This window comes from Xiphophorus couchianus, chromosome 23 (assembly GCF_001444195.1).
Source record: "Xiphophorus couchianus chromosome 23, X_couchianus-1.0, whole genome shotgun sequence".
In the NCBI taxonomy this organism is placed as follows: domain Eukaryota; kingdom Metazoa; phylum Chordata; class Actinopteri; order Cyprinodontiformes; family Poeciliidae; genus Xiphophorus; species Xiphophorus couchianus.
This window is the reverse complement of record NC_040250.1, coordinates 3,304,316-3,330,540: the sequence shown is the minus strand read 5'-3', so window position 1 is coordinate 3,330,540 and position 26,225 is coordinate 3,304,316. Positions and strand designations below refer to the sequence as shown.

The window sequence follows — 26,225 nt, the reverse complement described above, 5'->3', positions numbered from 1 at the left end:
CATCATTACTTCCGAGAATGTATTGTTACTTCAGGATGCACATAATTTGAATATTACTCTATATAACACTGGTGACTGACTGATATGTTGATGGGAAATTAGTGAAATGTTTGTGCATGACCTTGTTCCACATTGTTTAATTTTGTTCATTCAAAATTAGCTGTCAGCAGAAATAAATAGCTGCAGCCAGAGAAGACCATATAATCCCACTCAAAACAATATTTAGTCCGTTTTTTTTCCTTCAGAGTATCACATCCCACAAACAGTCAGGCAGTCCACATTTTTTCACACATTTAAATATTATGTGTATAATGTAAATAAATGGCTTCTTCAAAGCAAAGTACTGATTCAAGGATGCAGAATGTAGAGGGAATGCCACACTTCACATTTTTTTGCAATCTAATTGACTTAAGGGATCATCAGTATGAGAACTGAAAGAAGCTCATTCATAAAACTATGTTATCATGTTTAATGTTTACAACATGTTTGAAGCTCTTTTCCAGTTTAATAAAAGTTTTCTAACTTCTGTAACTGTGTTTATCAGATTTATTTACTTTCTTTACATGATTTCCACCAACAGCATAAATCTATACTATAGAGTACCATATATGTTGTGATTACTAACCACTGTGGTGTTCAGGAACGAGGAGATGTTGAAGACTTTATCCAGACGCAGCGCAGAGTAGATGCCTTTGTTCTGTTTGCAAGTACTGACAATGTCAAACATATAGGCAATAAAACAAAGGGGAGAGAGAGAAAAAATCAGTTTTATACCAGTCTGAGAAAAAATGTTTGCTGCCATCATGTGTAATTGATTGGAATTACAGAGCTGATGTGTTTCAAAATTGGAAGCAGGATCATTTACTCAAAAAGCTACAGTCTTATAAAACTAACATTTAAGCAACCAACTGGACTCAGTCAGAGGAGTTTTCTTATTAAAGTTAAATCCATGTCTGTTTGTAAATGTAATGACTTTGGGTCTGCCATCACAGCGTACTTATGAATCCCCATCAAGCAGGAGGATGATGAAAGCTTATGTAATCATACAGAAGTAAGCTGCAGAAAAGCAGTACTAAAGTGTAAAAAATGACACTAATTAGCAACGGCAAGTTAACTGCAGTTCCTTTCATTTGCATTCCCCCTTCCGTGTGGATGAAATATGCAACTGGAGACTCAATGCCACAAGCAATGAATGTGCCACAGCAGAAAGTTTTAGCAAAATATGAGTAACCTCATTAGTTGATAACCCAACATCCAACAGAAATTGTTTTAAAAAAAAGTTTAAAATGCATTCATCAATGCTTTCTAAGATTTTAAATATAAAGAAGATAGATACAGAGAACACTGAATGCATTGCTTTTCATAGTCACCCCACATTTCTTTATAATTTAAAGATCTTGTTTTCTGCTTTGCTGTTCCACTCTTCATATGCAATGTTGTTTATGTATTGCTTAAAAAGGGTTTCTAATTCTCTGCATAAGAGACATGTGTTTACCTCAACTGAAAGCATTTTACATTTGAATACCTGCTAAAAACCTGAATATGTTTATTTGAAAATAAATTTAACAACAAAACTTTGCAAAATGTTAGTATATAATATAATATATCTGAGTTTTCCTTACCTGTACAAGCTTTCCGATGTCAGCTCCAGATCAGAGTCATTGTACATGTAGCCTGGAATGAAATTCTTCCACTCTGGGTTGATCAAGTATGGGGTGTCAACGACCTGGTGAAAAAAAGACAGAAGAAATGTCAAAGGTCTCTCATACATTTATGTTAATATGTATTCTTTACATGAAAGCGATAAGAAGTCTATAGATGTATAGTTGGTGGAATTGTAGCTAACATGGAGTGGACTATTGCATCGCATCATTACAACCCCATTCAGGCCTAACATTACGACCAGTGAACACTAAAGTAAACAAACGTGATTAACCAATCACTTATGATTGGTTAATCACTTGACCCAACTGACTTCCTACTTTAGCACAAATTACTCAAGAGGTTCATGCTGGTTCTGAAAGAAAGGTGTTTGAACACATACTGAAGCCCAGTTTGTGTATGCTGTTGCTTTTCTGCAAACCTTGCAGGGTTGAAACAATATTCCCTGACATCTGTGGCCTTTATTGCCAGGAATATGTACTTTGCCACAAAGCAAAATGGCTCAGAAATTGTTTGAGGAGCACAACAAATTTGAAGCATTGACTTGGCCTCCAAACTCCCCAGATCTCAATACAATCTATGGCGAAAGTAATCTTACACATTTATAAATAGTTACATTTTCTTGTTTTCATACTGAAAACCCATAAATTAAAAAAAAGAATGTTCCGAAACATTCCTTCTGATAAAAAGAGAGGTTAAAGGCAAGTGTTAAGAAATAATTGTCTGCTTTTTTCACTTGCCTTGAAAAGTTCTTTGGTGTGAAATGGCTCACAAAGAAGTTTCTCCATGTTTCCTCCTGCCAGAAAGATGGTGGTCAACACTCCCATAAGCATCCAGGAGAAAATGAAGCTAAATCCAACACCGCTGTGGACAGAAACAAATTCAGGTGGGAATTTCTGATTTATGTTCACAATGTTAACAGTGAATATTTTTATTTTACAATTGTCATAAAGAATCTCCAATGTTTTCTCTCCTGCTTAGTGTAGTACAACTGAACTAAGATCAAACTAATTGAAAATCTTTTGAAAAAAATAGCTGTTTGGAAACCAAAAGACGGGACTGTTTAAGGTATAAAACCTGAGTTTCACTAGGATATGTTAGACTTACGCCATCAGCAGTGTTCCTCCTGTATTGGAGATACATCCTCGTGTCGTCGGTGAGGCATGCTTGTCGTATCCCAGGGTGCCGCACAGAAGGCCCAAATAATTAAAGGCCAAAACCAGAACCACCATGCAGCACAGAGCGATACAGCCGATCCATCTGTGAACATCAAGCAGAAACTAAACATGTAGAAGCATCAAGTCCCAGGACAGATTTTTTGAGTTAGGAACAGTTTGAGCTTATCAGAGGTTTCCAATAATCAGTATAAATGTCTCGGAATAAAATCAACTCCCAACAGTTGATGTTGGTGTATCTGGGAAATAATTTCAGCCACACCTGTTAAATTAAGTGAGTCACATGAAGGTGCTTGCTTTTAAAAATCACACCTTTTTTCATTTGAACGTCTTGCAAAACTGCATTACAGACCATCCGCACTATGTTTTGAAAAAAAAACCAACTGGGCTTTTTTGTGATAATTATATTTTATTTGTACAAAATAATGATATATTTCTATTTTAGAGGCCCATGAAATAGGACCTAACCTTTCCTGCACTGTAAAACATTTTCCTGTTCTTTATGCAAAGAAAATCGTTCACTTGTCCGGATATCATTTTACCTGTAGAAGTCCATTTTATCAACTTCAGGATAGTAGTCTTCGATTTTGGCGTGTGCATGGCTGATGAAGATGGTGAAGTTGGACAAGCAGGTCTGCAAGGGGAAAGCTTTGGAGAAGCTACTGATGTTGTTGCCGACACTGTCCACTAAATTCTGGACACCTAAATGAAAGATCAGCCATTAGAAAGAATGCTATTACTAAGGCAACAAAAGAACTTACTAATTCTGAATTAATCTTGTGTTTCATAATTGATCTGATCTTTAGATGAAGCTTAAATGAAACAGCAGACATGGGTGTAAAGATATGATTTTGAAATGTTCACTTTTTGCATCTGTCTCATCATGCACACTTACAAAACAAACAAAAAAAAAACTATTACATTAATTTACACAATTAGAACATAATGTGCACAGCAGAAGTTGTGTGTTTGCTTTTACTAGACACGTACTGTTGACAACGCTTCTTGTCTGTTCAATCACAATGTGCGGTGTGTCATTCAAAGAGGAAAAACCCTGAGAAAAAGAGAAGACATCAGGCTTTTAAAATTCATAATGCCATAAAAAACTAAAAGTTTTTAAAAAATACACATACTAGTGATACTGGTTAAAACCAGTTTAAAAATGTGGAGGAAAATCCTTTAATTTATTCACACTCACCCTGTGGACAACAGAGCTGAGATCCGTTTTCACTACATTTTTCATTTTTTCCAGCTGAGGGTTCACATTAGGAAGCTAAAAATCAGTGAAAAAAACATCAATAAACATGAACACTGATGCAAAAGGAAGATTACACTGTTTGGCATCAAGAATCTAAGTTCTCCTTTTTCTCATCGATTTCTCTCACAATTTCCTGCAGAGAGCTGAAATTGATGAGTTGACAAAATGTTGAAGCAACATTTTGAAGAAAATGTTGCTTCCTCTCCAACTAAATTGTAATTCATCCTGCAATCTAAGGCCAATGTGAAAGAAACTTTAATAACTTTTATAAAATTGCATGCAGTTAGACTGCAGCCACAGTCATTAGATTTTGAAATCATATTTGAAATGTCAGTACATAACATCAGACATTAGGAAAGAAAGAAGAGCTTGTTTGTGTTGAGTTCAATTGCAAAGTATCTCTATAGTACTATATTTGAAAGTAAAGTAAAGCCATTCAGATTATTGTTCACATCATATTATATTCTCAGATTGTGTAATAGTTTGTTTCGTACCCGGGTGAAATTTGCACTGATCTGCAGCTGGGAGAGGGACTGGCGGATGCTGCGACAAAGCTGAGCCGTGGTGGCGTCCGATTCCTCGTCATGACACCCGGGGTCATCGAGGGTGCGGTTGATGCTGTCGCAGACTTGGCTCAAGTTGAAATGAAGTTTTCCGGCTCCTTCCTGTAAGACCACCAGAGATACACTGACGTTCTCCAGGGCCTCCTTGGTTTCCCTCATGGCTGAAAGGAACCAGAACAAAAATGAGGTGAAGAAGAAGATTTGGTTGCTGATATGGAAAAACCAGGCATCAGAGCTAAAATGTTTATGTTTCCTTGAAACATAAGTATAGAAGTGTTCTTTATAGCCCTTTAATAGTTTATGGATGGAATAATATTTGAAATTAAATGAGGATTTTTAAAGGCTTACCACAAAATGACTCATAAAGAGGGAAATGATTTATGAAAATCTCATAATTCTATCCTGGTAAAATGGTTTATGATATGCAAAAACACACTGAAATTATTAGCAGCAATGCTTTTTCCTCGTTTTTCAACATAATTGGACCAGTCTTTCAGTTATATGTGTGACACTTTAGTTTTAACATCAGCATACATACAAAAAAAACAAAAACCAGAATATACAATGTGTGCTTCTGTTTCACACACTCAGACTCACAAGGGGACAACATTAACACTTAGAAATCACCAGGCCTGACTTCAATACAACATGTAAACTTCCTTCTCACCAAGGTGAAAACTCGTTTTTGTTTTTCCTGGAACAGCAATGATGTAAATCATTGTTTTTTATTATTAATGATGTAGTTAATGAGGAGCTCATTGTTTTGTAATCGAGAGTTTTGCAAAGCAGCAGTCAGTGTTCGCTAAAAGTCCCATGATATCCTGCAGCAAACATTCAACATTAAACAGGATAAGGAATAAGAAGACACTGGCAAATGCTGGAACAATGACAAAAAATGCAATAGGAGAAATGGCAACACTGACACTGTAACATAAATACTTTGTAAAAAGAGAGATGGTTAATTATAATTATTATATTGAGTTCTTCAGGAACTCATAAACGGCTTTTTGGTCTTCTTCAGGTGTGCCTTGAAAAGTATTTGCAATTTTTTACATGTCATCATCATCTCACAACCACAAAGTGAATGCATTTTATTGGGAATTTATGTGACAGGCCAATGCAAAACAGTACAAAATGGAGAAGAAAAGGAAAATAATTCATGGATGATTCATAAAGTGAAGTTGGGATTCTGACATGACTAAATGTGGAAATGTTTGTACTTTTAAAAAGCACAGCATATTTTAGGTGACTAGTCATATTCTTTTTGTTGTTGCAGGTTAGTTAAAATGAAATTATGACAAACAACAAACATGTCACCATGAGGGAACACAGTTGAGATATTCAGATGCAGGTTGATGTTGGTTTGGACTTTTAGTGAGATCCATTGACTTAAAACTGCACTCAGCAACATTGTCATCCACATAAATGAAGAAAAAAAGTTCATTCTCACTTTAATAGAAAGTGAGAATGGAAGTAAACAATACCAAATAGGAAAAAACAAATTCAACCCTCGAAATATTTCTCATCATAATCTTCTTCCTAGTCCCCTTTTTAAAAAAAATTTTTTAAAGACATTTGTTAGATGTTGCATCATGCAATTTTAATGTCATAATTGTTCTCTATGAAGATGTGACTTGATGATCAGGGAGGTTTCAATTTTCAGGAGAAAAACCCAGGAGGATCAGATAGTAGGAGCAACAACAGCTTCAAAAGTCACAACATTAGGGATAAAACGACTGGATCATCAGTTAGTCATGGAGTCGCTGAGTTACCTTTGATGGCTCTCTGGATTTTCACTTTATGAAAAACATAAACAATATAAACCATAAAAAGAAGTAATAATGATTAAAAGTCAAAGACTTGCTTACAAAAATATTGTAAAAGTGTTTGTCTTAAAAAACGTCTACTTCATAAGTTTAATTCATAAAACAGCAATGAAGTTATGCAATATGCTGATAGTAGCAGGCCATTAAATGAAAGTTAGTAAATAAAAGGAAGAAAAAAGTGTGTTATTTACCTCCAGCCATATTAAGCACTTGGTTTAAAGAAGGATGGACCTCTTTATCTAACCGTACATGTATCCTTCCCCCGAGTAATGGACCTATGTCTGTAAGAAAACAGAAACACTTCTATAAGGCAAATGTAATTTCTATATAAATATAAAACAAATGTAACATTATTGTGCCTGGCTGCAAAGTTAGGTTTTTGTTTTGTTTTGGGTTTTTTTCCCCCAATTTCTAACCAAAAATGGTCTGCAGGCAGGAAAGAACTGCCTGCAGAAGAAAGCTTGAATATCAAAGGAAGCCTCCATTACAGTCACAGCTGGAGCTTTTAGACCCAGATATGTCGCTAATCAGTTGTAAAAACATGTCATGGATAAAGGGAAGTAAACAAAATGTGTTACCAAGAAAAAAAGCTGAGTGAATCATTTATGCCTACTTAATTCACTATCAGAGGCAAGAAGAAGATCTACTTACTATCTAGGTCATAGTTGACTTTGTTCTTGACGGTGGCGTATTGGGATATTAGGTAATCAATTTGCTGCAAACAGGAAACACAAAGCAAAACAGGCTTACAAGGAAGCATACAGAAACTAGTTCATTAGTTTCTGAATAAAAAAAAATGAGCTGAGTTTTAGAAGACCCTATAGGTAAGAATATTAAATAACAGAATGAACATGAAATGTTCTCAGAACACCAAAAATCCTCAAAACTCAGATAAGAAATTGTAGTCCTTGCAATTGAAAAGAGGCATTTTCCCCCCTTTTCTTTTACTACAGAATGAAACAATAACACAAAGGCTGACCACTCAATGCTTAAAACATTGTCATTGTCATTTAAGTCGCATTTAAACCCATAAAATTAAATATTGGTAGTTTACAGAAATACAATGTTAATATATTTTCATCATATTTTGACATCTTATTCCTCACACTTGTTTGTTAATAATATTAATAAGTAATAAAAACGTGATTGATTGGATCAGATCAGTTGAAAGATTATACATCTCAACAGTAGAATATCATCAAAAATAATTGGGAAATTCAAGTCAACACCAACCTTCAGACTGAAATTATTGTAGTTCTGGGTATCTCATTTTAATCTAGCCTTAAGTCAAGAATAATTAAATACAGATGTAACATGGTCATGTAGCATGTGAATCTCCCCACACTCGTGAAAGCACTTTGCTACAAAACCATTATCAACTGAGGATTCCAGTTTTTAGATTGAATTACTAAAATGAATTAACTTTCAAATGATCTTAGAATTAGAGGCAGCTGTTAATGTTGTTTTTATTTTGTCTCACCATTGGTGTGTCATTAGCAAAGGTATGCAGGTCCCTCATGTTGCTGTTAACCAGACGGCGTATGTTCTTCACCTGAGAGCTCAGGTTCTGGTTGGCTGCATACGCACACAGAACTCCAATCCTGTAAACAATTGGCAGACGCAAGTAAGATGATATTACTGTCTCACAGCCGGGCATTCAAATCTTAAAAGCAGCGGGTTCTGCAGAATGGGATGATGGCATGTCAGCAGCAGTAGGGGTCAGCCTTTCCCACTTTTACTTTTACATTAAAGCACCTGTAGAACTAAGTAATATTATTATATATTATTACATTATATAATATTATTATATAAATTCAATATAAATAACAACAAAAAGTGATGATTGTAGTTTACAAACGTTTAATCTCAGGTCCTCAGGATATAAACAAATCTAAATTTAATGAAAAAACAAAAATACATGAAGCGGGTCATTAAAGGAAGTCTCCTGTATGCTTCAAACAAACCTGAATAGCTCACAAGACTTAATTGGCTCCAGGAACATGAAGGGAGTTAGCCCATAATATTAGGCTGTTTCCATAACTCATTTCCATCCCAGCTGAAAGCACCTCACCACTACCCCTGCTACTGTAAGTCTGTTCGGCGGTTCCTGTGAGCATGGCTGTAGCTCCAGGGGTGATCAGACTTCAGAAAAGATGGTTCTAAAGAAGTCAGAATTCATAAAGTGGGATTGTACTGCACAGAGAACCTCTTTCATGGAAATGCCTCAGTGGAATAAGCAGCTTTATGAATGATGTAAGATGACTTGCTGAGAGGAATAACAAAGGGACTGACTCAGAGGCAACTGGGATGGTTTAGATCAATAGAAATGAATCGGGTTGTTGTGACTCATTGAATAAAAAAGCAGTGGAGATGTGTGTGTGTAGGTGTGTGTGTGTGTCTGTTGTTCAGCATAAGTACAAAAGTAACTTGTACATACAGTATGTGATGCAGTGAAGATGGTGTGTGTAGTTCATTCTTACAGTGTTCTGAGTAGCAGCTGCATTAGTCACAGTTTTTATCCTGAATAAAATCCGATGTGACATTAAACTGAAGACATTTCCCACATTAGGGCAGTAATGTTTGTTTAGACAGGGCATGATGAGATATACTGTTTCTCTCCTACATGTGTACAAGTGCTTTTCTACTGAGCAGTAGCAAGAGAACTATGAAGGTATTATATTTCATTATTCTACTTTTCAATTTGAAAATTTACACAAAATTAGTAATGCAAGGACATTAACATATTAGTTTCAATTATGTTATTTTATAAATTTTAAAACATTAAGAATTTCAAAGCAAATGATTGTGTTTTTTTTCTAATATATAAACATTCAGAACGTAACCTTTGTGTTGGCCTGTTTCTAGTACACCCATAAATCTGACACACAACTGACAAGGTCGCTTCTCTTGGCTCAATATATGCTTAAAAAACAATCTGATGAGATGCTGGAAAAAAATAGTTGTGTTAAAGTTGTGCTAAAAGGAGTTAGCCTACATGAACAAAGCTATTCAAGCCTAAAATAAGATCTTAGTGAAAATATCAGCAACAAACAAAGAGCAAGAAGTGCATGTACCCAACTCTAATATCAGCAACCACAATCCAAATTTCTAAAGAACTATTTTTTGTAGACGCTACACGGATGATTAGGGTTTTCTAAAATACCTGACAGCTAAATAGGTTTGATAACTTTTTGCACCAATGTGATGGTTGAATAACCTGGATATCAGGATAAAAACAATAAATGTCTCTCTTGTTAAGCTCACGTCTATTTATTCAATAGTTTATCAGTAAAAAGGGTTTTGAATTGAGAATGTTGCTTATTATATCGATTTATGGTTTTTGATCAAAATGCAATTAGTTGCGAATAAGACCCTCCAATTAACTTGATTAACATTTTTAATTGAGTCCCACCACTACAATTGACTTGATTTGACAAAAGCAGGGCTTCACAAGTCCGTTAGTGAATAGGTTGAAACTTGTGAATTAGCCAAATGAGAAGAGTGAGACACAGGAATGATCATTTACCAGGGAAAGATCAAAACTGTCAACTTCAACCACAAACCTTTTGTGCAGCCGTGTCTCTCTTCAGTTTTTTTCTTTCCTTATTGTAAATATACAGTTTCAGAAATTTGACATAATTTAAGTTTTTGCTAAATTTATGAGATCAAACTTTCTTGCTTGCCCATATCATGTTTTCCACTCAGGGTCACGTTGGGTCTTCCTAAATGCACACATTACTCAATATGCTGTACATGTTAACATCAGGCTTAACATTAAACTCATATTTCCCTTGTGTAGAATCTGAACTCTGTTCCCTCTGTCTCAGCCCACCTCCTTCTGCTTGTCTTTGTCTCTCGCTCACTCTGTCTCCCTGGTGTCCAGCAAGGTCACTGGAATCTGGTGCTTAACAAAGAGTCTTTGAGCGAAAAGCAAAGCACTTAGTAAGAAGCTGTGGAGAGCCTCGTCTGCCACACTACAATATATATGTATGTTTTAATTTGATTTATATTTATACCACACTAATAGGAGAAACATAAAAATCTTTAAACAGATGAGTTGTACTTTTTCTAACCGAAAGTGTTAAAAGTTTCTCTTTGAAAACTTTCTTTAAAGATTTAAAGAACAATCTGTTTTGTGAAGGTTGAGATAAGTAAGGATGATCCAACAGCATTCTCATTTCCTTTATGTATCATAAATTTTCTACTTGTTTCTACCCAGTGGGATGTGAACATTACAGCGAAACAACAGGCATGCAATTTAATATTCACAGCATGCAAATTCAGCTTTTCTACTGCTGATCTGTGTACCTCATTAATTAAAAAAATACTGCCAAAAACAGACAGATTAAATTGGGGCCAAATGTTCAATTTCAACCAAGACACAGAAATTTCTTAGATGTTTGCAAGGCAGAACCTGAGGCTTCACTTCAATATTGGATGTGTTACCTATTATAATAGGGTTTTTTTTCTAACTGTATCACATATTATGGAATGATTCCACGAAAATCAGAGACTTGTTTTTTTTTAATAGAGTTGTGTAAAGTAGTTATGAGAATTGCATGTGAAACATGAAGAAACATCACTCTAAAAGTGCTCAGATTGGAGAAACACACACCTGAGCAGTAGCTCTCTGCTGCTCCTCCAAAGTTACCTGTTGCTTCTCTGATTAAGGCCATCCTCAAAAGGCAGTTAGTTTAGCTGGACATCCATGTCCAGTTGTGCTACACTCTTTCCATTTCTGTGAGATGGATTGAACGGTCCTCTATAAGATGTTGGAATGTTGTTTTTTACTCTAATCCTGCCCTAAATGTCTCCACATCTTCCTCCCCGACCTGCCTGCTGTGTTCCTTCATGATGCTGTTTGTTCACTGAAGTTTCTAACAAATCTCTAAGGCCTTTATATAACAGACATATTTAAAATTGAGATTAAATTACTAACAGCTGGATTATCTTTAGTAATTATGTGACTTCTAAATTATTAAATTAGGTTTTTATGTGTTTCAGAAAAAAGGGTATGAATAAAATTCATGCCACACTTTTGAAAACCATGTGTTGTTTTTCTCTAGTTTATCTTATAAAGGTCCCAATGATATTTATTGCTCTGATGTTAAAAAACTCTCCTGTAACAAAATCACTTTATTATTCATAACATCAACTCATTTTCCATTAATCTGGTTTCATGAGTTCTTCCTTCTTTGGTTTAAAAATATTGGAATGAGCCACTAGCATGTTGTGTTCTAAGTTTGTCCGCTACATTTAACTTTGGCAAATGGTTGCACGTCTGTGTGGCTTTTTTTTTTTTTTTTTGCCTCGTTTTGACCAGAGGGGAAAATTCAAACACAGCGGGAAAGGGACTTACCTCTAACAACTCTGGAAAAGGGCTTTAATTCTTGTTTGAGAAAAAGCCAAATGACATATGAAACTCTTCCCTAAGGGTGGGAGCCTCAGAACGGCAGATGAAGAAGAGCATCAGTCCAGTGTAGTGCTGCAGAATCTAGGCCACTACTGGGGGCTGGGAAGTGTGTGTTACATGGTCTAGTGGCTCCATAGCTTTTACAAACCAACAATGGCTGCATTCAGCATGACTGTGGCTGCAAGGCCGGGGCAGTCGCCTTTCAGCCGTCCCCTTGTTTCACTCTGCTGGAACTGGACCTCACTCCTCCCGTCTCTCAAAGCTTTAGTCTGAAACGCTACTGTAAAGTGTAACTGTCACCTTCACATGAGGGGAAAAAGTTTGGGATTGTGCTGTGACAATCCAAAAAGTATGAAATTAGGACACTACTTTATTTTTGGCACATCTTTGTTTATTTTATTTATTTATTTTGTTAATGTCATCTAGGTATTCTGCACAGAAACAGACAGATTAGGGAATGTGGGACAAATATGTGCTGAGTTAAACATTCTGGAATCAAAACAAAGTATACTGACACATCCTATGCTCTGTGTCTGCTGAGAAGTGCCTAACAAATACTATAAAAAGAAAATTATCACAGTCTTTTTAATAAGACTTTAATACCAGCAAGCAATATGTGTGACAAACAGTATGCTTGTTAATCAGCACACAACTTTATGGATGCCTGAGCAGATACCCTGACTATTTAACCAGAAAAAGGCTTGTTATTCTTACCCTATAAAGAGCAGGACAACAAAAAATTATCCATTTCCTCTTATAGTTCTAGATATAGTAAGTGTTTATTATGAAATTTAAAAAAAAGAAAAATGATAATAGCATTTTAATGATCAAGATCATATGTTTAATTTGAGGTATTAGGGATAAGTGATTATTTTATTCACTCTTTTTTGTTATATAATTTATGCAGCTAGTTTAATAATTTTTCACTGTGTTTTTTTTTCTCCTCACAGTTCATCAGGTCAGTGTTGACACCCGGCATCCTGTTACAACCACAGTTTCCTTATAAAGTCAAGATTTTGGTGCATCCCCTGACATTTATTCATTGCTCTTTAATCTGGAGTCAACTACAACTCTAATGCTGTGAATGAAGAAAAAACAAGTCGGTTTCTGACAAAAAACTCATAAAATATTAAAACATTTATGATTTAAGTGGCTCTGTCTGAATCATCTAATATTCTTTTTTCCTCTATTAATATTTATAGGTCTTAAGTTAGCAGATAAATATTTCATTCATTTATTTATACATCTTAATTTCAGAAGTTAGACGTTTTCACATCTATGAGTTGCAGGAGAGAAATCTCACTACAGAAGACCACAACTCCTTCAACTAGTTCAACAAATCATGAGTTTTCTTAACATAAAATGCTTATTACTCAGTTGCTGAAATTAACTTTTCTGCATGTTTTTTAAATATAAGGATGTTTGCCTTCTTTCATTTCAGAGCCAAAACGGACCAAGCTGTATAAGAAATCTTGTTTTGGGGGCAGGAGAGGATCCTAGCTTTCCAGAAATACAGCACCTCTAAGATGTAAAGCACATCTCAGAGCCATGCAGCTTTTCCTTTTCATTTCTTTTCTCTCCCAAGGAACAATGTGCTATATAATCTCTTTAACCAAAACTCTGCAAGAATGCCTGCCTGTGCACCTCAGTCAGTCTCACAGTGGAACATGCTTAAATTTGCATGTTAAATTGTTTTATACACACCACAAAATAAACTGTGCAAAGATAAAGTGGTTTTCATGGATGAAACAGACTTGTGAAAATTAGAAATTGATTAATAGGGATGTTTTGCATTAAGAAGATAAATTTGAGGATTCATTCTTAGGATGGCCTCTCTTGTTAATTAGCTGAGGAATGATTTGTGTCGAGCTGCCATTGTGTGTTGAAGGTGGAAGCAGTGGGAGAAAAATGTGTAGTTTGTTAATGGAAAAGCAAATAAGTCATGAGGCACTACAGAGACCATGAAAACACACATTCAATTACAAATCTGTTCTAACAGGAAATAAGTCAGGCTCCAGGCACAAGAAGCTGATAAAATAACAAAGCAAAGATTTTCCTGAATAAAGAAAACTGTGGAAATGCATAAGACTAATTTGTTATGCTATTTTCACTGGTGTTTGGTTGAATTCATTGATGGAGCAACATTGAACATAAAAACAATACAATTTAGATGCAAAGGGGCAAAAAAAATCTATAAAAGAAAAAAGAAAGAAAGAGCATTTGTTGCATGCTGACTGCATTGTAGCAATATTCTCCCATACAGTTTTAATATATATTTAATAATATCACTGACTGTGTGAAGTTTTGCTCAGCCTGTGCTTCCACCATGGGCCTTATTAAGATCCACGTCACAGCTCCACGGTACTGTTTCACATAACTACACTACTTATGGTGGAAATAACACTTAAAATATTAAAAGTATTCTGCTCAATGAAATATTCCTGATTATGCACACTAGTAATGTGGAGGGTAGTATCAATCCAATATACTGCCGTTAGGGAATTGAAGCTAGATGCTTCTGTAAATTTCCCTCTACTTTAGGCTTCATACTGTAATTAAACACTTATATAAGCATAAGCAACTAGCTTCTAGGCATCCATATTTATTTAAATGTTGTTTGAGAAAATCTCACCATATTGTAAACAGGCTCATAGCAGGTATAATGCAATCTGTAACAAATTAACTCTAAGATTTTTTTATGTTTTATGTTAAAAAAAATCTGTGTTTTTTGTTGTTGTTTTCTGGACTTTTATATGCATAAAACTGAAAATGTATGTTTTTAGATTTGTTTGTGCCAGCAGGATGTACAATAGTATATACAGTGTCCTTCACACTTATCAGAACTCCTGATGAAGATGTAGCAAGCCTTAAATTATATTTATCTCTTATTGCAGCAGCATAATCTTATCCTGGAAATGTTGGAAAAGCTAAACCTTTAATATGAGGACAGATTTCAGCGTGGAAGCCTTCTGTTCTCTCGTTTCGGATCACTGGATGGCCCGTTCTAGCTAAGGACAAGTTTTACCACATTAAACTGTCTGCCTGGGATTTTAGGTCGATATTTGGTTCAAAGTATCTGAACTATCTTTAATTAGAACCCATCTGATTAGCATAATAAGCATGAATTACTAAGCTTGTAATTTTTGGACCTTTTTTTGTTAATACCGTCGGACACCCAGTAACTGAAATAGATTGTTGAAGTGCATGCTGGGTAACAGAATCAGCAGGGCTCCTCCACTCAGCTGCAACAAAAGGAGGGATCTTCATTTTCTTATTATAAATCCATGCATGGGTCATGTTGAATCAGAGCTGATTAGGACAGACTCAAATAGCTCCTGCTGTTCTTTAAATAATGCATGGTGTGGCTTTAGCGTAGCTGGCAGACAAAACGCAACATGTCATCAGTATAACGAACATACATGAGAGCACAAATGTGACATGTGAAGGATATTTGCACATTTTTCTGCATAATATGTTTACTAATGATGATCCAAGTACATAAATATCAGGGAAAACATTAAAAATAATCACTTCTCAATTGAAATATTTCAATTCGAGGTTGAAATATTAAAAGAAGAGGGCAATGAATGTTTAGACAGAAGACATGTTTAAATCCACAACAGCCAGGATCTAATGAAGCTAAAGATTTATGCTCATTATTGCTACATCAATCGCTTCTATTTGCTGCAAATCTGAGTTTAATTAGTTATTTAATGTGATGGATGATGACAAGCGGATGATGTTTCTGCTGCTCTCATGCTCATATTGCTTTGCTGTGGTCAGAGGTGTGTTTACAAGCCAACATAAATGCCAATTTATTTATTTATTTACCAGATAATGCTTCCTAGGAGCAGATAATCAGTCTTTCAGTGCTTTGAAAGCAAATCCCCATTACAGACAAAAATGTAAAGAGGCCATTTACTATTAGTTCAGGGTTTCAGGTTTGTGCATATTTTTAAAGAGAAACATAAAAATTAATGAATAAGTGGAGCTTTTGTTTTTGTTCTGTAAGATGCAATATATGTAAAAATAGAATAAGATATAAAGTTACATGACAACAATAAACTATATCTGATGAAAAATTGGTTTATTGTGGTGCTACTGTCTTAGTTTAGGGTTTCATATGGTGATCTACAGAAATTTATTTTAATCTCTGTGAACTGAACTGTGAAACGGTTCTGGTGAAGCGTAAATTGGGATGAACCTTCCTACAGAGCAAAGTGATATTACATTCCCACAACCTGAATCACTACTCAAAAGAAGTATAAGTGAAAACCATAAAACAAACCCATTGACCTTTAGATCCTCAAGCACCAACAAATTGTTTTTTTTAGTAAAAATTAGCTACAAAGAACTTCAGTAAACAGATTTGTTTTATGCAGCAACCTAAACCTTCTGGCTGTTAAACATCAACGTAATCTGGGATGTAATTTTCAGTAACTTGTCTTTTCAGTGAATAAATTAATTTAAATAAACTAAGCAGTGATATTCACTGTATTTCATAGTTAGTAGGAATCTCCGGAAAGAGCTTAAAAAAAATCTTCAAAAATATGATTTTTGCCTCAAATTTAACGATGCAAAACAAAGTATAAAGTCAATTTTGTTCTGTGCCAACGATTACTTTTTGCCTTTTTATGTTCCCAACCTCACCTAGCTGCTGCCTTTCCCTTAATCTGGTTTGAACACTTCTTGGAAAATAAATGTCACCACTGCTCTCCTGTGAGCCTGGCTGTCAGCTTTCTTGTGACAGTAAAAAGCAGTCAGTTCCTGGGCTCTGTGCCTCTCGCTCAGCTTGTAATTGTTCATTAGAGCTTCTGCTGCATCTCTGCCTTGTAGTTTGGGAGATTTAATAAGAGCAGAAAAGCATCTCGCAGTCTCCTCTGTCTGGGCTGCTGGGTTATTGCTGTGGAATTTCTTATAACATGAAGACAGAAAGTCAAAGAACATCAAATTAAGTACACTCCTGGAACCCTTCACTTCAGCACAAGCAGCAACTAGAGCTCTCTCAAAGCCGCTAGGCTAAAGATTTCATGCTGCTACCGAGACTGCAAAGCAAATCAACAGAAAAAAAGAAAAGAAAAGAAGAAGATCCATGAAGCTATTTGCAAGAGATAAATGTTTGCAAACCTGGATGTTTGAGTGTTTCAAGTCTGATCTGCTCAAAAAGTGTCTCCCAAGCAAGCAGGTTTCGCTCTCCACTTTTTATACGAGCAGAAAAATTATGAATAGGAATGTTAATGAAGTGATCCTCACGTGTAGTGAAGCCGTCTGATGTTTGCAAATACATTTCTATTCAAAAATTGTGTCTAAATTGTGATAAAAATTACTTTATTACTTCTTTAAAATTCAGAAACCCTTTGATTATGGAAAGTTCCAATGGATGCCTTCCATGCTGAGTATCACAAGTAGAATTAAAATAAAAATTATTAAAAGATTATAAAAATACTATCCTGTGATTTGCGTATTGAATGAGGCTCACTGAGAAACTCGACCGTTGCTCTGAGGGTTACTACTGCCGAAAACAACAAAGAAGACGACAGGAAGTGGTAGCAGGAGGATGGTTTGGTTTTGTTTGTTTTATTTTTTTTTCAGACAGTGTGCGGCTGGCTCCACTAAAGCTCTCACGGCATCATAAAGTTCATAAAAGGTTGTGTGTCATTCAAATGTGTTGAGTCCATAGCTTTGATGTAAAATCACAGACTACATTTCCCACAAAACACTGTATATGTAGCCGCTTCTAAGTATAAAGGGCTTGTCGCTCCAACGCCTGAATAAGTCGCCAATGTCTCCTCTAATGGCTGACAGATGATGAGTGTTAACACCATGGCTTAATTATGAGTATATCACATGAAACGGTTTATATCCATGGCTTCCATGATTTTTAGTAACTTATTTTTTGAACAAGCTTATTCATGTGTGATTTTAATTTAATTTCTTATTTAAAAGAAACACTGCAACTTCAAAATTGAGTTTTTTCAACATTAAAAATGTCAGAGCATAAGATGAAGGGAACTGCTGTGGGTATAAAGCATAAAGCAAAATCTCAACAGAAAAGAAAAGATGAAATTGTAAGACACATGAATGAATTTGACATTTTAAGGCATCTTGTAGTTTTATCTGGGATTATAAATATTTTTTGACATGACAGAGCTCTCTGGAAGAATCCCCTGCAGGACGATGAGACCCAAGCTTAGACTGAACACAAGGATGAAGGGTGCTGCCACACAGAATCTACAGTAAGACTTTACTATATTTAGCAAACAACATGGGGGGATGGTGAAGGCTGATGACTGAGTGTTTGACCAGAGGAGGAGTGTGTCTGTAGTATCTGTGCATAAACATAATTAGGAGTACAAAGCTGCTGAAGAGGGCGGGGGCGTTGCATGTAATCAAGCGTGCATGCATTCAAATATTCCTTTAAAAATAATATGCATTTTTATAATCATATTTCTGTCATTTCTGCATCTGCCACACTCACGTGATGACCAGCGAGGTGGAGAAGAGCAACGTTCCCAGCAGGCCGCGCCGGCAGTCCGCGTTCTTCCTCTGGCGTTGGTGCATCTCACCACCGCAGTTGTCGCAGCAGCGGCACATGCAGAAGAAGAGCCCCACAACGGGCATGAGGATGGCGAAGAGTAGGCCCACCGCTGCACATATGAGGAAGCCTATCTCATAGTAGATGGCCTGGGGTCAGTGGAAGAAGAATGAGAGGAAAAATTATGAGAATTATCATAAAAGAAACAAGGAGGGGGTATAAATATGGAAATAAAGTTAGATGGGGAATCACAGGTGAAAGGGGATTAAAATAACGTGTTGGGTTGGGAGAGTTTGGAAGGGAGGAATCGAAGAGAGGAGAGATTAATGAAGGCAAAACAGAGGAGAAGGAAGGACACACAAGGAGGCCAAGGATAAAGAGAGCAACAAATCCAAAAATATCTGGAAGAACCCAGGGCTGTAAAAACTCCTCCTGTCCAACGGACATGTACATAAACAAAGAACACAATGCATCACATGTAGATATTCCAAGTTATTTTGATTTGGATTTTTTAATGATCTCTTGCTAGCATGCTAAATGGGACAACCAACCTCAGGCTCCATGATAACAGATTCAAATTGTAACAGAAAAATCTGAAATGTTGTAAAAAAAGAAAGAATAAAAATCAATAAGCCCCAATCAATCAGCCAGAGATTGCATTTTCATCTTTATTGGTTCTGATTGGTGATCAGCAGGACAAGTACATGAAAATAATATTTTTTATTTATATGCCTTAAATGCATCAGAGTTAAGAAGTTATATCATCAACCAACAGTGAGTACAAAGGTTTTATTTTTTTTAATGATATAAATGCATTATACAAAGATAAATACTTTATTTTTTGTCGTATTCAAAACAGTGATCAAAGAATCTGAAGGACACGTTTCCTCTTTTTTGTCCTATTGTCCTTCTATGAATTATAGTCCTTAAAATAAACAGAACTGGCAACTCATGCATCAGAGAAACCTAGAAATCAGCATTAACTAGAAAAGCCTGGTCAGTGTATCTCTACTAGAAAACCCTCCGGGAGTCTGCATACTTCAAACAATAGAGACCAGAAGAATAGCAGCTTAACAGTTGAAGGAATCTGACCTATCTGAGTTAGCCTGCAGTTTTGTTTTTTCCAATTTAATGAAGGCTGCATTTCTGATGAAAAACCTGACTCAAGAGGAATTGGTTCTAAAACAAGAAAACATTTTGAAGGAACTCTTTGGAAAACTGAACCTGAATTACAAAACCAGGTTTTATTTTTCTTGAAACAAGACAAATCCACCCAGAACTGGGATGATTATCTGTTTCACTGAGATTCAACTGAGAAAGATTCAACTGAATAATAACATTATTATACGCAGCAGAAATCAAGAAGCCATGAAAAACCTGCAATTATTGTCTATGAGTGAAACATTTCTATATTTATTTCTCATGAATAAAATTTTATGAATTTGTTCAAAACATTAAACATGCAGTTTTGAGGCCGAGATAGAAACTTAAATATATATAAAAAGGTTTGTATTTAACTAGAATGAGCTTATTATCAAACTTATTGCTGATTTGAACAAAATGTATTATCCTCAAGATATTAGATAATTTTAAGAAGTTATAAAAGTTTATCTAATGTGTCACAGAGCATGAATATTTCTACAATGTCACTAAAATATAGAAATCAAGCTTAATCTTGTCTGTGATGGGGCAGTGAATATACTGCATCGCTTCTGCAGTGCAAAGAGAACGAATGTAAGCTGCTTCACAAATGACAGTGTCTAAAATAACCAAGAGAAAACTCTCATTAATCACAGATGTTAAAAAAGTTTAATCAAAATGAATGCTGACAGAAAATGAATGATTTTGAAATAACTTTTTTAATAATAGTCTACATTTTAAAACCAGAAAACAGCATATTCCTAGTGTTAATCTTATTACACAGTAGGGAAAAAACAATGTATTATAATCTATATGTGTAGGACTCTGTCCTGTCTTTATGTGGTCACCTAGGAAACAGACATATCTCTCCACACAAAGCCTCAGTAATCCCAGGATCCATCTGAATGCCATAAATATTCAGGTTGACTAAACTGCTTCTGCTGAAATGCCCTGTGTATATCTTCTGCCTCGTTTTATCGGAATTTCCACAAGAGTCAGCCCTATGAAACCTGCATTCATCAAAGGATTTGGAATTTGACAAAACTTTAAAGGGTGTTAGTAATCCCTCCTAGTAAATGTAACTTTAGTATGAAAAGATCAGAGTATGACTCTCAGTGGTCCCGAATGGTTGAACAGGTCTCCCTCTCTTTGTCATGTTCCGTGTTTTTCTGTGTGTTTATTTTGAGTTTCCTGTGTCTCTGAGTCTCCGTGTTGTCCTATCTTCCCCTTGATTGCTCCCAGGTGTTTCTCGTTCCCTGATTGCCTCCTGTGTATTTAGTCTCACCTGTGTGTCTGTTCTTGGTCGGGTCCTTGTCTAATGTGCACTCAGTCCTTCGTGTGTCCAGTCATGCTGCCTGTGTTTTTGGACTGTTTGGATTTTGTCCATTAAATCACCATTATACATCTACCTGGGTCCATCTGCGTCTGCCTCACCACCGCAATTCATGACACTCTTATTTGCACTAATCTTAAATCGCTTCTCAACTTGGCTCAGAAATATTCTTCTGTTCTTCAGGAAATATTTGTGCAAAAGAGCTTTTAAAAAGCCTGCTTTAAAAAGCAATTGCTGGTATTAAAAGTCTGATTATGTTTTTTTTCTGATATAAAGTTATAACATTGTGGAGCACCAGATCTCACAAAAAAAGAACTTGGACAGTACTAATGTTGGTAGGAAGAGAAGGAGAAAAGGGCATGAGGCGTAAGTGAGTTTAAATGTACGTGAGTCATTTAAAAGCCCCAACGGCAACCTGCTGTTGGGGACATCGTAGAAATTTAAATGTCCACACTGTCATCATGCTTCTGGGCACTGCTTGTTATTGGGTGAATCCTCACAAAAAAGGTCAGCCATGTATATATATGTTTTTCTTTCCACCAAATCTCTTAGAGTGCCTGCAGCTTAGACTATTTCTGGATTCCAGTTTTGTTTTGGCAAGTGCCCAAAAGAAAAAGACGCCCTTCTAATAAGAACAAAGGGGATGATGGGGTGGCAACATGTCTTACTGATGAAGATGATGTAAGTTTGATTAACTCTAATGCCAACAGCAACCATTAGACCTGCTAATAACCTGCCTAATGTGGCTCTAAATTTAATAACTTTAAGTCATTACTTGAGATGCACCAGTCCGCTAATGGGGAAAATGTTTGTTTTAGCATCTTTTTTTCTATTTTAGCTTGATTTGTTGTTATGGGCAAAAGCACCGGATCAATGGACCAAGGTCAGGAATCAAATAAATCTTTTTTTACTGCACCCTCCTTGTGACTCAAAGTCCTTATTAGTCTTCGTTTTACTTTTCTTTTATAATCAAAATATTACCTTAATTTAACTTCCATGGAGATGAAAGGTAAATTGAGTGGATTTGAATGATCTCAGTTCATCTCACATATAAATCAGTCAGAACTCAGTAAAGAACTTCATACAATATAGTATTTAAGGGTAAAAAAATAGGAGTCCCTGGAGTCTGATCAGACTTCTTATTTTACTTTCATCTTACCTTCTGATTTTTTGTTTTTATTTTATTGCCTCCATTTGTCTGTCAGTTTGCTGCTGGTAAACCTGAATTTCACAATTGAGGGACAATAATACTCCATTTTCAGGCAAATTTGTATTTGCGCAGAAATCATCAAGTCTTTGTTGGCTTATTTTAAAGAAAATGCTTCAGTTAGTTTTTCAAATCCCATAAAATATAAACTTATTATGAGGCCTTTTGTACATATTCACTATGAGTGTCTTGTACTGTAAATGAGCTCAAACTGCTAATGTTAAAACACTGGATTATGTTACATGACACTTACTACAACAAAATACCAACTGTAACTAAAAGGGAGCAAAAGGTTCTCATTTACTGTCAACATGCAACCAATTCAAAACTGAAACCAACAATCAGGTAAAAAGAAAAAACAAATAAAAAATCTGAATGACCATGTTATGATTAAGCCCTGTTCTTTCTGTGATCTAAAAAGCATTTCTCCTTCTGAGAATATGCTTTTAAAAGAGAAGAATATAAAAAACTGAAGGATGTGGTTGAAGAAAAATGGGATGGTAGCGTGAACGTCACAGGGATACACAACTAATCACTGATGCTTCTGTAATTTATCAAATAATGGTATAGAATGAAGTTCTGAACAAGTTAAGATGCCTTTCTCAGCTATAATTGTGCCACCCTGGTGACTTACAGAAGCATAGTTAGACTGAATATGGGTTGGACTGGAAGTCCAGAGTGTGGACTTTACCTGCAGGGTCAGCACTATGTTCTCTGGCTGGGGGAAGCCAGACGAGATGAAGAGGACATGCAGAAGACACGGCAATGCAGCATCAGAGAAAGAGCAAAGCCACAAAACATAAACATGAGATGAAAACGACCAATAGAAAATGAAATCAAAGCAGGCATGCAAAAACACTGTTGCATATTGTAACAAAACACATAGATAGTGAAAAAGGCTGTTTTTAGTTCATTTAAATTTTATTCTTTTCCAGGTTCAAAATTATTTTATATACAGAAAAGTTGCACCTAAATGTTGTTGGGTATTTATCAGAAAAAAAGTTGTGTTGCCTAGGCTAATAAAAGGTTGTGCATTGGAGTATTACTATCATTAATCAATATTAAACCCTGAGAGCAGTCCTTATCTGTTCTGCTTCAATATGGCAGTACAAGTCTTTTTACACTTTAACTGAATGTTGAATCACAGAGTATCCCAGAGAAATATTTTTTTGTATTTGTTTACAGTTTGCATAAGATATTTAACATCCAGACGAAGACATCGTTATTTCTCTCTCTTTCACTCACTCACCTTTTGATATTCTGTTTGAATGGCTCCAAACTTGTCCTTTGCCAGCTTCACAATAAGATCTGTAGGCACGAGGACAAGAAAAACAATTTTACTTCCCAGAAAATAACAGGAATAACGATTCACTCTCTTGTCCAAAAGTTTGTCTAAAAACTCATCCATAGCTTAACTGTATTCAGTTTAAACATGTCTCCATGGTTTTCTTATTTTCTATAATTTGTTGTGTGTTCCTTTCATCCTTTAGTCTCTTTTCTGTACATTAAGTCCATTAACACAGGGACAGTTTGGTGTGGAGTTAAAGTCTGGAATCAAAAAACATCAATTTAATTTCTAATTTACCCTAGTGACCTGTTTGTGTCTACATTTTCTCATCTCATCAGTCTTGAACCAGTTTGCAGATCTGACATCCTGGAATCATCAGGATGTCATATTTAGCTACATAATCATTTAATTGTTATTGCCCAGGCTTATATATAAAAATAACAAAATGGCATGTGTCTCTATCAAAATACATGCCAATAATGTGTTGAATAAGACATGGAGGGAGATCATGAAAAGACAAAAGTTTTTAATAAACTTCTGGAATTATGTTATGATGCATACTTTACTTTGCATAAAAGTAACAATATGAACTTTTGCATAATCTATAATAATTATTGACTCATTTCAAATGTTTTTAACCATTTTTTGTAGCTCTACTTTGCTTAGGTTATAATTTTTTTTACTCTAAATAAAACATAAAAATAAATACGACTTAACCAGTCTGCTATTAGCCAAATCGAGTGACTTTATATTTTTCACCCAGTGTCACCTGGGTTCCTGTGTCAAGTAGTTGTGATTCTCAACCTTTTAGTGGCAAAAAAATTGGAGGCCCACCCTGTGCATTAACGAAGAAAATGATGATGATTGCCATCTTCCTATGTATGTTGTGAGCAGAAAATAGATCAAATGCACCTAATAAATAAGTACAACGATGTCAATAAAGTAAATATACACATATAAAAAAATAGATACCCAGTGTCACCGCAGAAGATAAATAATCCCTAAGCAGTTCAAGAAAACAGCACAAGTAAGACAAAGGTTTGTTTCATAGTTGTAAGTCAATCACTATATTAAAAAGACAAAAATAAACAACAACAGAAACTATATTTTGACAAAGTTGGCATTTAGGTGGTTAAGAATGGCCCCTATAATAAATAATATGTCTGTAGCTACAGAAAAGAGCTTTTTCTGTGTGTAAGAGACACAACTTTAAAACATAATTCAGGGATCCCAGAGGGTTAGGGTACAATACACATTTATGGTTTATAAAATGTGCAACAGGTATTATTTAGCTAGAGACAGTGCCTTGCTCTTAGGTGTGGAATAAAGAAAGTGGTGAGGCTAAAGACAAACAAGAAAAAAAAGAAGACGACATTGAATCAGAATCCTCTGAGAAAGTGCAGAGAAAACCAAGGCAGGGAGCGAAGGCTGCAGTGACAGAGAAACACTGAGCAACAACCAAAAGAGGCATTCAACCTCACCTGTTGGTAGGAATAATACACAAAGCACAGAGAGATGGGAGATTGTGTTCTCTTTTTTGTTTACTGGTGGGGAAAATGACATGATGCAGTTTGTTTAATAAAAAACAACTTTAAAAAGTTGTTTGAGAGAAAAACAACTTTAAAAAGTTGTTTTTCAGCACGCCCTTAAACCAGTGTATGCAAATCAACCCACAAGCTTCAAAAGTAATTTTTTTATTTGTTTTACTTCAAATTTTACATCGCATCCAAACGCAGTTGTGAGCTTTCCTCATACAGGTGTGTAGCAACAATAATTGAGTTAAGAGCCACTGAGAGGTTCAAAGAGCCTCAGGTTGCAGATCCCTGACCTACTCAGCACAGTGACTGTTGAGAAGTTACAGTCAAAGCAACAAGAAACAATGCATCTCCTCAGAGGTGTGTGGAATAAGCATTTAACAGACAATTTCAGCTTTTATCTTCTCTACAACCTAAAGTGGTGGACAGGCACAGCTTCAGTTTGTCCAATCTGGTTCCTGCTAGTTATCATATTTCATCAAATTTATAAGGTTCATGACTGTGGACACTCGTTGATAATAACAAGCTAGATTTGCTCTTGGATCTTTGCTGCTGTGCAAACATTGGTTAAAGTAAAATAAAATGGATAAACTCTGAACACTTCAGCTGAATTCAACTGGATTTTAAAACAAGGGAATCCACATAAAACATCAAAAACTCCACAAATGATTCCATCACATATCAAACTCTCTGTTTCTGTTCACCTGGAGCAGCGCTGACTGTGACTCATCACACGATGATGATAGAAAAAGCAAGACTTTCAAGATGCAAGAGATATAAAAGTTTTCCTTTATCTGCAGTGTGCTGTTTGTTTTTCCTGAAGGTAAGGTACAGAACAAGCTGCTACAGAGTGATTTTAATTGATATAACAATAATAAATTTCTGAACTGTACATATTTTTAAAGAAAAACATTTTTATATAAACAGGTTCATCATTCACCCAGTTGTTATGGATGTATAAGACAAACCTTTTTTCAGTACGTTGTATCTAATTGCCTTTTTTCAAACACCTATAAGGCAGAATTATTTGACCCAGTTCTTCCTGTACTTGATGCTTTTACAGTTCAGTGTAATTGTATGTCCCTCACAGAACAAAAGTTTTCCTGTGTCCTTACTGTAATCCAACATCTGAGCTATGTGGTGTTCGTACTTGATTAAATGTTCCCACCAAGATCAGAAACACAACCCCACTTTCGAGGTCAGTTTGTCCGTGTGTTCTGGGTCGGCTCCTCCGCCCCAAAATGGCTGCCAGCAGTCCCTATTGTGCGTTTCTGGGCGAAGTGTCACATG

At 35.7% G+C, this 26,225-nt stretch overlaps 1 protein-coding gene across 17 annotated transcripts in view; it reads right to left on the bottom strand.

Annotated features, from left to right (window-relative positions):
- The window catches only part of prom1a (prominin 1a), a 61,223-nt gene that overhangs the window by 13,040 nt on the left and 21,958 nt on the right, over positions 1-26,225 (bottom strand). For 11 of the 17 annotated variants that reach the window (XM_028008165.1, XM_028008171.1, XM_028008164.1 and 8 more), the window contains exons 2-15: positions 23,362-23,420; positions 22,804-22,830; positions 18,376-18,581; positions 7,965-8,085; positions 7,136-7,199; positions 6,676-6,765; positions 4,590-4,819; positions 4,036-4,110; positions 3,828-3,891; positions 3,380-3,539; positions 2,770-2,922; positions 2,403-2,526; positions 1,623-1,726; positions 626-710 (exon numbers count right to left, since the gene is read on the bottom strand). In XM_028008165.1, coding sequence (XP_027863966.1) covers positions 626-710; positions 1,623-1,726; positions 2,403-2,526; positions 2,770-2,922; positions 3,380-3,539; positions 3,828-3,891; positions 4,036-4,110; positions 4,590-4,819; positions 6,676-6,765; positions 7,136-7,199; positions 7,965-8,085; positions 18,376-18,581; positions 22,804-22,830; positions 23,362-23,420 — 1,562 coding nt within the window. The remainder of the gene's footprint in view (positions 1-625; positions 711-1,622; positions 1,727-2,402; positions 2,527-2,769; positions 2,923-3,379; positions 3,540-3,827; positions 3,892-4,035; positions 4,111-4,589; positions 4,820-6,675; positions 6,766-7,135; positions 7,200-7,964; positions 8,086-18,375; positions 18,582-22,803; positions 22,831-23,361; positions 23,421-26,225) is intronic. The other 6 variants (XM_028008168.1, XM_028008175.1, XM_028008169.1 and 3 more) reach the window with 1 other exon arrangement.